At 35.6% G+C, this 13,207-nt stretch overlaps 1 protein-coding gene across 8 annotated transcripts in view; it reads right to left on the bottom strand.

Annotated features, from left to right (window-relative positions):
• The window catches only part of LOC116178078 (protein Gawky), a 52,974-nt gene that overhangs the window by 31,361 nt on the left and 8,406 nt on the right, over positions 1-13,207 (bottom strand). For 5 of the 8 annotated variants that reach the window (XR_004146802.1, XM_031497379.1, XM_031497378.1 and 2 more), the window contains exons 1-3: positions 6,385-6,644; positions 5,204-5,869; positions 4,980-5,099 (exon numbers count right to left, since the gene is read on the bottom strand). Coding sequence is in view for 7 of the 8 variants with exons in the window: in XM_031497379.1 (XP_031353239.1) it covers positions 4,980-5,099; positions 5,204-5,831 (748 nt within the window). In the remaining variant the exon portion in view is untranslated. Of the gene's footprint in view, positions 1-4,979; positions 5,100-5,203; positions 5,870-6,384; positions 6,645-13,207 lie in introns of those variants that run through there. The other 3 variants (XM_031497381.1, XM_031497380.1, XM_031497376.1) reach the window with 2 other exon arrangements.

Below are 13,207 nucleotides of genomic sequence, written 5' to 3' on the forward strand. Positions count from 1 at the left end.
AAACCTACAATTCTTTTTGTTTTTTCTGTACGCTACGTTTTTAATAATAATAATAATAATTTTTTTATTTCATTAGGTTTTTTCCAATAATTTACAAAAAAAAGGAGAAGAAAACAAACATTTCTATTGTCCACTTAATGAAATAAGGATTCATGCTCAGTCAACTGACTCAAAGCCAGAATACTGTTCTTCCGCATGAACCTAATTGTGAAATATTGCAGTAGAGTTGTGATTTTAAAATAGAGATTTTCCAAGCAAAAATAGGGCGAATGTTTTTAATATAATACTTACTTTTTGAGTAACCCCTTCGAAATCGTGGGTTTTTTGGTTGAAAATGAAACTTTCACTCGCGAATAGGTCATAAACAGAAAAAAACTTGATAGAACAAAAGTTCGTTGGAATTTGTCAATCTAGGTGTTCGAAGTTAATCGGCGGTAGATACAAAAGAATCGGTCTATTGCAGATGAGGTGCCCCTGGTTTCCCCTCTCAGTGATCGATAACAGATGCAAAATGTAACCCTCTCTACAACGTTCTTCTTTCCTAAGACGTTCAAGTTTAGACTGTATACGCTTTCTAAAGTGCGTTTATTAAAGTGTATCCACATGTGACATGGAAAGGTCGCTTATTTTGTGTATAAGTTGAACTAAACCCAAAATTTAAAAAAAAATCTTTTTTAGGCTATCATCACAAAAACGTTGATTTTGTGGACGCTTTTGCGGCCATAAAGTTTAACTTTATTGTACGCTTCTGTCCAAACTTTACTTTATTGTACACATCTGTCAAACTGTACCTACTTATTTGAAACTGATGTGTGAGAAACAGTAATCTGTTTAATACAAAGCGTCTATCTGGTCTAGCCCCATCAAGGATTGGGCCATCCACGTGCGTTTTTTTCATTTTCGGACTTGTAGGAATGTTTCACACTATTTTGCATAATCACAACGTTCACATTTAAAATTATAGTTTGACGTTTCAATCTTTGCTGCTTGCAGACCATTTTGAAGTGTAGAACCAAAACATGAGGAAGATGTTATTGCTTACATTATTATGCGAAGAATCACCAGCAATTAACCGAGAACACAAGTAGCTACCTATACCTGCCATCAAAGTAGGTAATCAGGTTTCTAATAATTGTACAGCATGTTAACTATAAGGTCTTGGAAGCCACAGTTACGAAGGACCTATTGCATTTGACATTATTAAAATCTTGTGCAATGGAGGAAGTTGCGATTGTACTTTTACTCTCAAACGCCAGCTCTTATATCATATATGGCTTAGGTTCGCAAGCTTGCAGCTTCCAAAATTTCATCCTGAACTGTCGCTATCACCCATTTTGATACGCACAAAACACACGCAAAGATGCTAATTATAATTTATTACATATGACAGGAATTGCTTTGTTTTTAATTGTCTAAGATAACTATGATTTTCAGAAAAAATATGTTTATGAGCAAATGTTTGAATTCTTTTTTGATGATCGCCTAAAAAATGTTGTGTGCACCTTGGCCAAAAGTGATTTGTTAGGCCTCATCTGAATTGCGGCCTCGGCTACCGCCTCGGCCACAAACAGCAGCTTCGGCCAAAAAAGATCACTTTTACGGCCTTGGTACACAAATAACTATTTTTGTAAGATGTGGATTTTAAAAAAACGAATAAGCAATTAGTCATTACATGAATATGAAATTTGACACCTAAAGCATACTAAACAAGGGAAATTGACACCTGTAAAAAATGAGAATTGACACCCAAAGGATGCAAAGAATAAAATAAGAGCTCTAGAAGCCGCCAAACAAACGGAATTTGATGTACCATAATAATAAAGTTTATTATCTGTAATAGCCATAGACTATATAAGATTTGTCAATAAGACAAACATACAGGGTGGTGCCTAGCGCAACGCAGCATAGGGATTTCAATGGTAATTTCTTTATAGTCAATTACTAGCTCCCCTAATTATTTTAGAGCAAAAGTTTAAATACGTTTTTTTAGAGAAAAAAATACTGCATCTGTTCATACTATTACTTATAATTTTCGGTTTTTCAAAACCGTAGAAATCGACAAAATAAAAAATTAAATTTTTATAAATCAGTGATGCTTTGGAATCTTTCAACAAACTAGAAGCGCAACGCATTTGTTATCGTTGTTTGACGTCGAACGATTTTCATATTTAATTCTGTTTCAACTAACCAACGCAATAAAAGACATCTTAGTTTTGACGGACATTTTGAACGTTATTGCACTTGCAGTTATTTAACTAATTTGTAAAAAAGTATAAATTTAAATTTAATAAAGGTCAAAGGCAAATACTGAAACGTGATCGCTGTTTTTTAGGTAATTCCAAGGCATATCTGATTTATTGTAAATGAACCTTTTTATTTTGTCGATTTCTACGGTTTTGAAAAGCGGAAAATTATAATTAATAGTATGAATAGATGCAGTATTTTTTTCTCTAACTAAAACATATTTAGACTTTTGCTCTAAAATAATTTGGGGAGCTAGTAATTGGCTATAAAGAAATTACAATTGAAATCCCTCTGCTGCGTCGCACTAGGCACCACCCGGTATATTAAATAAATAATTAAAATCACACAATATAACAGGCAAAATCATTTATCAAACCGAGATGACAAAAACTCATGACTAGAATAGAAAGCATTTAATTTTAAATAACTGGTAACGGTTTTCTTTAATTCTTCCACAAATAACGAACTGAAACTCTGAGGGGGTTTAGTGGAGTTGATTGGAACGATTATTTTTATTTCTTGTGTCATACTCATATGATAAATAATGTAGCCAGTAAGTCGATATGTTAGTGGCAAAGTACCCTATTAAAAAAACACAGTGTGACACTAAGATTTCCAAAACATGAAGATTTTGAAAAGAATTAAAATTAGCGCTGAAAGGTTTTCTCAAGGTAAAATGAGTGCCTCAGAAATCATCAAAGAAATAGGACTATGATGCACTGTTAATTTCGCATGTTACTACTTGCGAGAAGAATAGATAAGTGCGACTCTCAATCCTAGAAATAACCAACATATCTCCATTATTTTTGTTCTAGACACATCCTGAACATAGACAATTTCTAAAAAAACATTTGGACGTATTACTTTGGGTTAAAATATTGTAGTTTCAAGCAAAAATCCTCAAGGCAGCAACACACACGGGAATGAAAATTTGTATTATTTTAACAAACATAAAACTAAACACTATTTTACTCTTAATGAATTTTATGTTAGATTATCGATAAGTGACAGTTTGAGGAACTATTTCTGTTAAGAGTTGTACAGGGTGTAAATCGAAAAGTGAAACATAGGCATTTAACATGGGAAATTCCAATAAAAGTTATAGAGATATAAATTCTGCATCTAAATCATGTGAAACGATTATTCTACCTCTTCTTGTACACGAAAAAATTAATAATGAAGATTCTGTTTTCACGAGTTTTTAGTCTAAATAGCCATGGACTATGATAAAAGAAAAAGATAGCCCATGGCTACTTAGACTAAAAACTCGTGAAAACAGAATCTTTATAATTAATTTTTTCGCGTACAAGAAGAGGTAGAATAATCGTTTCAGATGATTTAGACGCAGAATTTATATCTCTATAAGTTTTATTTGAAGTATTTTTGCGTAAAATAATTAGGAAACGTTTGCACAAAGAAAATGTAATTTCCTATGTTAAACGCCTATGTTCCACTTTTCGATTTACACCCTGTACAATAAAATTAGGTAAAGATCAATGTGTTACAAAAAAGAAATAATCACGAAGATTTTTATTGAAAAAATTAATAATAAAAGTTAACTTATCTGAATGCGAGAACATTTTTTTCCATTGAAATTAACTGGCAAATAAGTTTAAATTAGGGCCAGTTGTACCACGATAATAATAATAATCGTATTTTATTTGTGCTGGTATATAACATTAAGTTTTCACATGTGTCAAAATTAAAAATTACAATATTAGCAAAATATAGTTCAATTTATTTATAAAATATAGTTTTCTATATCTATACAGTTTAAAAATTCCTTTATGGCGTAAAATGTTTTAGACGTTAAAAAACGCCTACTGTTTAATTAAACCTTTGAATTTCTATACTCTTGACGATGTCAGGCAAACGATTAAAGAAATGGCGGTCTATTGCACAATTTCTTGTTAAGGAAAGTAGACAATCATTTATTTTAGTTTGATTGCAAATTCTGGTCCCGTATAAATGGTGTGAAGAATTGCTGTTTTACTTTTTACAATGAACTAGGGCCAAATGTAGAAAGATGGAACTGTTAAAACGCCTCCTCCTATCCAAACTTGTCTTAAATTATCTCCGATTGGTAAATTGTCTAGGTACATACATAATGAACAGTAGTGGTCCTAACACCGATCTCTGTGGCACACCTCGAGCTCAGTAATTTGATATTTTTTTCATTCTGGCACGAAGAAAAGAGTATAGAAAACTACAGTTTTTGGAGTCAAACCCATACATTTCAAGTTTTTGTATAAAGTGTGAATTCAAATGCCTGTGATTGCAGAATTAAGCGATCGTGTAACCTCTGTTCTCCAGGACTGTGCATTTATGTAATTAAGTAGTAGTAGATAGAATTGAACCTTTGGCGTCGAATACCAAACTGTTAATTGCTCAGAACATAGTTTTCCTTCAAAAACAAGGACATTTTGATCATATATCATGATGCTTTCAGTCAACTGAATTTTGTGTTAAATTTGATGAAGTCCATCATAAGTAATATGCATAAATGCCATCTAAAATATGTACTTTAAAATCAGATTTTGTTTGCTTTAACAAACAAGTGCAACAAAGAAAGTGTCAGTTTAATAAAATTTTGTTTTCAAATATTTTCAAAATACACGGTGACACAGTGTTCCATAATTCACACTCAAAATATTACTCTTGAAAAGCAGAGAAATATGTACAGCTATTATGTTTATAACAGTGTCATTTTCCGGCAGCCTACTAGATATACTTACCGTCTTGAGGTTGGGGGCCAGGTCCGGCGTTAGTAGCGCGGTTGCTATTGCTCCACTGTTGTGTTCCCGTACTGTTAGCGTTGGCAGCATTTGCGTTACCCCATCCAGTCGAGCTATTTGCTAAATACAAAAAAAAAATGGGTTTTCGATTAGGGACAAACAATTTATTATTTAACATTGATTGGTCCGGTAAAGTGTAGCAAGCAGATGGATGGAATTCTTACCGTTGGTGTTACTGGCCGGTTGAGACGGCGGGCTGCCCCAACCGGACGTACCGGTACTGAGGGAGCTTTCGCCTCCGCCGCATAATCGTAGAGGCAGTGCGTAACCCAATCTTTCGAGCTCTCGTGTGCGCTGACTTAATCTGATGAGCCTTTCGAGACTGTAGCTTTCGTCGGTGGCGTTCGAATTGCAATTAGAACTAGTATTGTTTTTTGTGAGGTTCAGTTCAATGAGGTCACCATTGAGGTTTTCAGACTTTTCGTTGGGAATGTCTTGTCCAAATAAGAATTGTAAAGCACCAAACTTACTTTCTAACTTATCGCTATTATTGTGTGCGACCGCCGTATGGTCGTTACGTTGTATTTTTGGTACGGTAACAGAGTTCAGAAGACAATTATCGGTCACAGATTGCATCCTAAGATTAGAGTTACCACCAGTCGGGCAACTTGAGCCATTTATCACAGAATAAGCGCCGAGTGAGGCGAAGGGTGTGCTCGGGAGGCAGGCTCGATCCTCCCCAGCTGCCCTAGCGACTTGTACTGGGGGTGCGCGGCCCCTCATGGCTGACGCTTGAGGCACTTCAAAGGTAGGAAATGTAAATTTCGGCTCGGAGGGGGCGGGGTCGCGCATTTTACTAGTGCTTCATGTCAGTCTGGCCAGCCAGAGATCTGAAACGAGAGAAATACACAAACTTAAAACAATTGCAATTTATTATTATGAAAAAATTGGAAAGGGAGGGGGAATTTTTGATACCGATCTACTCCCAAATTTCTAACATTTGCTACTTAAAAAAAGTACTTTCACTAATTCCAAAAAAAATTCATTCACAAAGTTCGTAATGGTTTTTACGATCGATTTGACATAAAGACCCATATTTTATAAGTGAACGAATTGATTTCTTGCGTATTCGTACCATTTGCGAGGGGCGTAGGTATCAAAACAAATCTTTCACATTTCGCAAGGTGATTGTACCGTGAAGCCAACAATTACGAAACCATTGTAGCGTCTAGTAACTTGATATTTGCAAACAAAATGAAGGCATAAAAAAACAAAACAACGCGCGTTGTTTATTATTTTGATTTAACGTAGACGGACGGTCAGACAGGTTGGGAAAGTATGCGGTGTGCGATTTGTTTTGATGAGTTGAGGATGGGGCTTTAAGATAATTGCAAAACTTACGTACCAAAATGGTCGCCAGACAACACTAGAGAAGCAAAGAGAGGGGCAGTTGTAAGCGTCTAGGGGCGCCCAAACTTAAAACATTACAGCTAGTCATACTCAAAACACACTAGTTTCTACACGAACAATTGTTCAATTATCACACAGACAAGTGAGAATACTTATATATCACAATAATTTCAATAATTTGGCGTTGAAATACTTGCATTTGAGGATACGCGAGATTTGTATTGATCCACTATTACGTGGCAGCAACCTGCCTATCGTCGGGACGATCCGGCTCTGCTCGCCGCGGCTCGCATTTGGAAAGCGTGTGAATTGGAAGGTAGTTTTGATAACTGATCAAAACGAGGGGCTTAACAAGGGTAACTCGCCTTGAGCGTGTTACGATTAAATAAAAATAAACATTCCCCCGAAGAGAGGTAAATAAACAATTTTAAATTGTTGTCAATTTCGGTAGCAACATCTGATTATCCAATTCAAATTCCATCATAAACATAAACATGCATTATTATTGTTTAATTGTCGATCCATTTGAGAAACCTAACATCCGTGCAACATTAAACAACACATACCAAGACGTAGGTATTTATTTTATTTTATTTAGTGGTGTTATTAGTACACCGTTTATGATGACAATACACAATTTTAAGACATTGAGTCCAGAGTCCTCAAATTCCCGTTTCGTGTAGGTAACCACATTCAAACGACTAAATATAAATTTCTTCCTTGTACTGCCATCGGTCGCGACCTACTTTCCGCACCCGGGCAAATAGGAGAGGGATGAAATCCGGGACGACCTCAACATTGGAGTGTAAAGTCACTGGCAAATTCAACAAAGGTGGCCGTGACCCGGTTCCACATCGAAATAGGTCACGACCCGTAAAATTTACTACCAAAGTGGCTCACATCCCTATGCCACTTCAATCGGTACGCTTTGTAATGAATGGTCCCCGTTTACGTTACATTTATTACCTAATTGAATACATTAGCATTAAGTAATATGCAAAACAGCAAAGCGCATTTTATATCGCACTAAATAAAAATTCCTAACAGTTTTTTGTGTCCGAACAACCTACCTGCCTAATCGGTTAAGAATTGTAAATGACACAATTTGACTAATTAATTAGCATTTTTTCAATGCGGTGCATACACAGAGTATGTGAACTTGCGAACGTTTAGTGTCCCTGATACGGTAATTTCGCACATTTAAAGGTAAATAAATATTGGTTGTTGCAAAAGTTCCATCGACGTCAGGTGTCATTTGAGGGGTCCGTGGCATCAGTTAAAATTCGAGATTATGCACAATGCAGAATTTGTGCCGTTACCGCATTTTTAGAGCAAATTTTCGAAAGAAATTTTGTCCTTGTATAACTTGAGAACGAAGAGAGCGATGTCAAACCTTCGCCAATCGATTTCTACGAGTTCAAGAATCAGTGCTATTGAATATGAGCCGGATCAAAAGTGTTTCCGCATGCGAGCCGAGTGTCCCTACTGAAAAAAAAACTCGTAGCTCCTTCGCGAAAAAATACCTTGCCGTTTCCCTATTTGATGCGTTCTACCTGGGACACACTGTATGTACCGTGCTGGATATCGAGGATGCACCACGCACATAGGCAGATCTTTTCGGTATGCGTCAACTCGCCAAGGGCGACTCGCCACCGACTGACTCGCCAACGGGACAACTCGCCAATGCGACAACTCGCCAACGAAATATTTTTCCCTGTTTAATGTGTCGTTCAAATAACGATGTGATTGTCAAATTTTCTGTTCAAATAATAATTTTCAGAAGTTGTCGTTATATCAAAAGAAGCAGGTATAGGCGGTTGGCGGTTACATTGAAATCCCTATGATGCGTTACGCAAGTCACCACCCTGTATACTTTCAATGACATAAGCTTTGATTTTATATATATATAGGGTGTTCCTAAATATGATGTAGGTACACACGGAAGGAGCTAATGGTTTGGCTTAGTTGAAGACTAAAAGTTCATATATTCATATACAAACATAGGACATTGAGTTTAGTTTAATCAAAGAAATAGTGAAGTTTCTTCAAGCTGTCAGCGAGTGTTTTTGAATTTGATAGCCTCAATCTCGCAAACCATTTACGAACAGATTATTTGATCTATAACTGGTCATAATGTTGGGCAAATAAATATATTATTATTTGGATTATTAGAGAAAAAAACTGTAGAAAATTTGTAGATTAATTGTCGACCACCTGCGTGCGTGGTAATATGTCTAAACAAGCTCTGTAAGCTTCTCTTTCTTTCAGGGATTTAATGTTAATCGTTTCATGTGTTTTGGAATACATTTTTGTCATCGTCAATCAATTAATTGTGTTTATTCGAATCCCTTGTGCGACCCGACTAGTTTTCACGTTAGATTTTTCTATCTGTGCCCAAGATTTATTTCAGGTGTTAATCAAAAGTGTAATAAATCCTTCGGAATTTTTGCAAGTTGATCCACCGAGTCTCTCAAATTGAGAAGTTTTAAGCCAGTAGTAGAATTTTTTTATAGCAGATGCCGGATGTTTACCTGGAGAGATTATACAATTTTAATTTGATTTGAGCTAGCTCGACAGGTAAACACAAAACTGTTGCGTGTAGTGACCGCACGCCATTGCGCACAGCAATATTTTGTTCCGTACTGTATACATAAAAACTTAGTTAATGATCAAGTATGAGACAATTTAGTTTACGTAAATACGCAAAAAGAAGCATGAGAGCTGTCAGTTGAAACCTTGTAAAGATTCAGCATCAAGGCTTGTCAAGGGTAGAGACATTTGTAAGCTAGAGGTGTGGTGGCAAAAAAACAGTTTTTTTTAAAGGAACGGTTTAAAAAACAAAAAATACAACATAAACATTAAAAATGGCAAACTTCAGATGAGTTTTATTTTCTGAGCGTGAGGCTCGCAATACATAATGGGGGTTTACAGTATAGTTGAATTCCGCAGTTCTAATTTAATAAGCGTGTAGCTGAAACCATAAAACATTTTTTTGGACAGTCAAAGTTTATTTAAAAATAGAGGCTGATTAGCAAAAAAATAATGAACATGTGCGGTTTTAAAGGTTTATTCAAAACGATATGATTGTGGCGGGCTCTGTGACGTAATAAGCCCGACCAATCAGCTCCTAGAACCATTCAGATGACATAACGACTTGGCAATATTGCAGGAGAATGGCATTTATAACTTGCGTCATCTGTCACAGGCACTTGTCACTTTCGTGCTAGATGCAGTTAAACATCCCTCTCAAAACGTCAAATGTGACAAACGTCAGACCCTCGCGTAAGGTTGCCAGCTCACTTCTACGTGATTGGTTGTAGGTTTGTGACGTATTTAGTCTGAAGCGTTTCAAATTCGGACTAAAAACACAGCATTTCAATAATTTATTTTGGGTTTATTTTACTCGTAAATAAAAATTGAGGACACACGGGTCTTTTTATTTTTAATGTACTTTGTGGATCAGAAATAAAAAATGAAGGCGGGATGACCCCATTATAACTGAACACAATTACCATTTAATTAGTAAAGAAAATTGATTTATGTACACTTGGCAATGGATCGTTTACCGTAAATCATTTCTTTATTAGAGCGTACATACAATCTTATTCCAACGACCTATAATTAAATACGCACGGTATTGAAATGGCCGAGATGACTTTGCCGTATTGAAATCGAATGTCCAAGTTGTCTCTTTATCTGGAAAAGATTTTTCGAAGAAACTTTCGCTGAGACTTCAGACGATTGAAACATGTATTTTTGTGCAATCTATCCGTTAATTAAAACTGATTCACACTGTCAATGAACACTAAACGACACACTTATCTGCTAGTTACAATAACTGTCAAATCATTTATCTCAATGATAATCAATATTTGTGTTAATCCACAGACAAATTTGTCAATTAATTAATCCCTAATCGGCAGATGTATGAGTCAATTTTCTATACTTAATCCATTTTCCATTTGAGAGTTACCTCTTTAAACACTCCGTGTAGAACTAATTAGCTCTAATTGTCATGTTCATATGTTATAGCGCCTTGTGCCGGATAATATAACTAGTTCTAATTTACAGAGAAACGTGTCAATTAGCTCCGATAGATCAGCAGATATGAGGGAATTTTTCTATATGACCTTTTCACGCTTTCGTATATGCGGGTTATCTATTTGGGACATATGTCAATTGCCAATCTTTAGCTGAAGACAGCTGACAAATACATGTCACAGATAAACGTATAAGATTTGTGAATTATTTCTAATGGACGAATTAACATGTAAATAAAAGTGTCAATTAGCACTAGCTGACAAGTAAATGTTTGAAAAATGCCAGAGTCTTGTAAAAATATATAGGGTGTTCTCTTTTTGGATCAAAATGGTAAAATCAAAATTTGAAAATTTTCGCTCGCTTAAGACGTACGGAAGAAAATTAAAAAATTTCTATTCCAGAATGACCCTATATTTTCTTGGTTAAAAGAGAAATGTTTAGGTATTACAAAAGTTTCTTTATACTGATTTTTGAATTTTTTGAAAATCTTTTTGAATCAATTTTAAATTTTTTGTGTTATATTTTTGTAAAGAGAATTTAATATATGTATCTTTTTAGATTAAAAATATATACAGGATGTCCCAATAAAAAAATGACGTTAGGTTCGATAGCTTTACCTGACCACGTATACTTATTTTGAAAACGGTAGACTATTCAAAAATCGTCATTTGAAATTGCTATTTATTTTTTATTATTTGAACCCATCTGTTTTAAATATCGTCCCTGGTACGTTATATTTTTGAGAATAGAATTTAATATGCTGTTTTTAGATTAAAATTTTCCCTTAAAGAAAATGCGGTTAGATCCGATAACTTTTTTACCCGACCCCGTATACTTATTGTGAAAACTGCAAATTATTCCACAATCATTATAATGAAAGTAAAACTTTTCTCTAAGAAATGGACAATTTTTTTAATTTCCCAATGGACCCAAAAAAGCACATGACGCCCATATTACTTTTTGAAAGCACTTCGGACATTTCGAACTGCTGACTTTATCCTCCTGAAAATGATGGTCTGACTTAAGAACCAGTCCTCTTCCTCTCGGCTGGGGTGGATAGAGAGTACAAGCTACCGACACTCGGTTCGCAAACTCTCTTAGCAAAGAACGTTGTTTACTAACCCAAAAACGACTTTCCTTAAACACTTGAATTACCTACAATGTTATCGCTTATCAATGGAGCTTAAAAAAACAAAGTCAAGTGGTAAAATTCCATCTACTTCTATCTAATCTGGTGTTCGATAATGTCTCCTTAGCCTCGAACATCGCTCAATTATGTAATTAAACACGGCCTCACAGCATAGGCGATCTTCACTCAAACTTCTTTGTTCGAACAAAAGTTGCTGACCTCTCCAATTTTGTCCAGCTTGCAAACACACGTTTTTGAATATTTTTAACTGCAGCCTAATTTTAATCGGAACGATGATGCGATTTCTATTTTCCTAATGCAATTTATAAACATCACCGCGTTACGCGGTTTTCTATTATTGGGCGGCGAAAAATCCCCAAATAATATTAGGCGCCCACTCTGTAAGTTATATATTCGCTTTTTACCTCAAGATCGATTTACATCTTATCAGGCTACCTTAATTAATTAGCCTCGTTAAGATATCGGACCTGGCTTACGAAATTTTTCTCGTTTTCAGCTTAAACGTTCTTATCTATTAAATGCGGCCACGAATGTTTCTATGCGACCCGACCCACATTAACATGTGCGCGAGCCTCGTGATAAATTCTGGCGTGGGTTTGAACATGACATTTTCCAGTACAATTTTTGGGATTTTTGTTTGCAAAATCAGTCTTGGTTAATGAGAAAAAAAGTGACACTTAACATCCGTGAATTGTCATTTATCTGTTATTTGACAGTTGTCATCTGACAGTTAACGTTTGTCGATGGAACTTATGGTACGATTATGTTGAACCTGCGGGATAAATGAGGAGGGCAGCGTAAAATTCAATTCTATGATGTGCAGGTTACAGTAGAACTTCGACAATGGGGACGATCTCTGCTTGGTTGGTCATGTTTCATTTATCAAATAAATCAATTAAAAATATTTCTTTAACACAACTTTTAATCCGGCTCATATTCAATGATCCTTGAACTCGCAGAAATCGATTGGCGAAGGTTTGGCATTATTGTCTCTTTTAAAATGATCACATAAGGAGAATATCTTTCGAAAAATTCCTCTAAAAAGCGCAAACTCTCTCCACACCCTATAAAATGTCCAAAAGTACATGTTTGGAGAATTTCATCATCTTTTCAAACAATTTTTGGTCCCACACGAAGGATCTAAGAAATAGTTCACTAATTAAGCTGTCGATATCCATGACATCACCTGATAAAAGCAAAGAAAATAAGCATCACAATTAGCGTATATCTCTTATCGTTGCTCGGCTGCCAAACGTCTCTCAACAACGTCGCTCCAATATAAACACCTGCATAATGACACCATTTTCTTGGCTTCACTTATATCGTCGCTCTTATCGTTAATCACAGCTCCAACATAAACATATCCTAACATTGACAGAAAGTGAGCCTCAACTGAATGCTATAGTCTGATTAAAAAAATATATTCTCACGTGAACCCCTTCCGCTCTATACGAAATCCTATTCCCCCGTGGCGTTTGTATAGCAATTTTATTACAATGTTGGACGGTCCACATTCGTAACAAGCGGAAACAGAACACACGACATATGCGTCCAGGCGTCCTTACCTTTGGAGATATTTACCCGAAATTTTGACATAAGGCGCCTCGGATAAAAAGAAATACACCGC

The sequence above is a fragment of the Photinus pyralis genome, unplaced genomic scaffold, assembly GCF_008802855.1.
Source record: "Photinus pyralis isolate 1611_PpyrPB1 unplaced genomic scaffold, Ppyr1.3 Ppyr1.4_LG8, whole genome shotgun sequence".
Taxonomy (NCBI): domain Eukaryota; kingdom Metazoa; phylum Arthropoda; class Insecta; order Coleoptera; family Lampyridae; genus Photinus; species Photinus pyralis.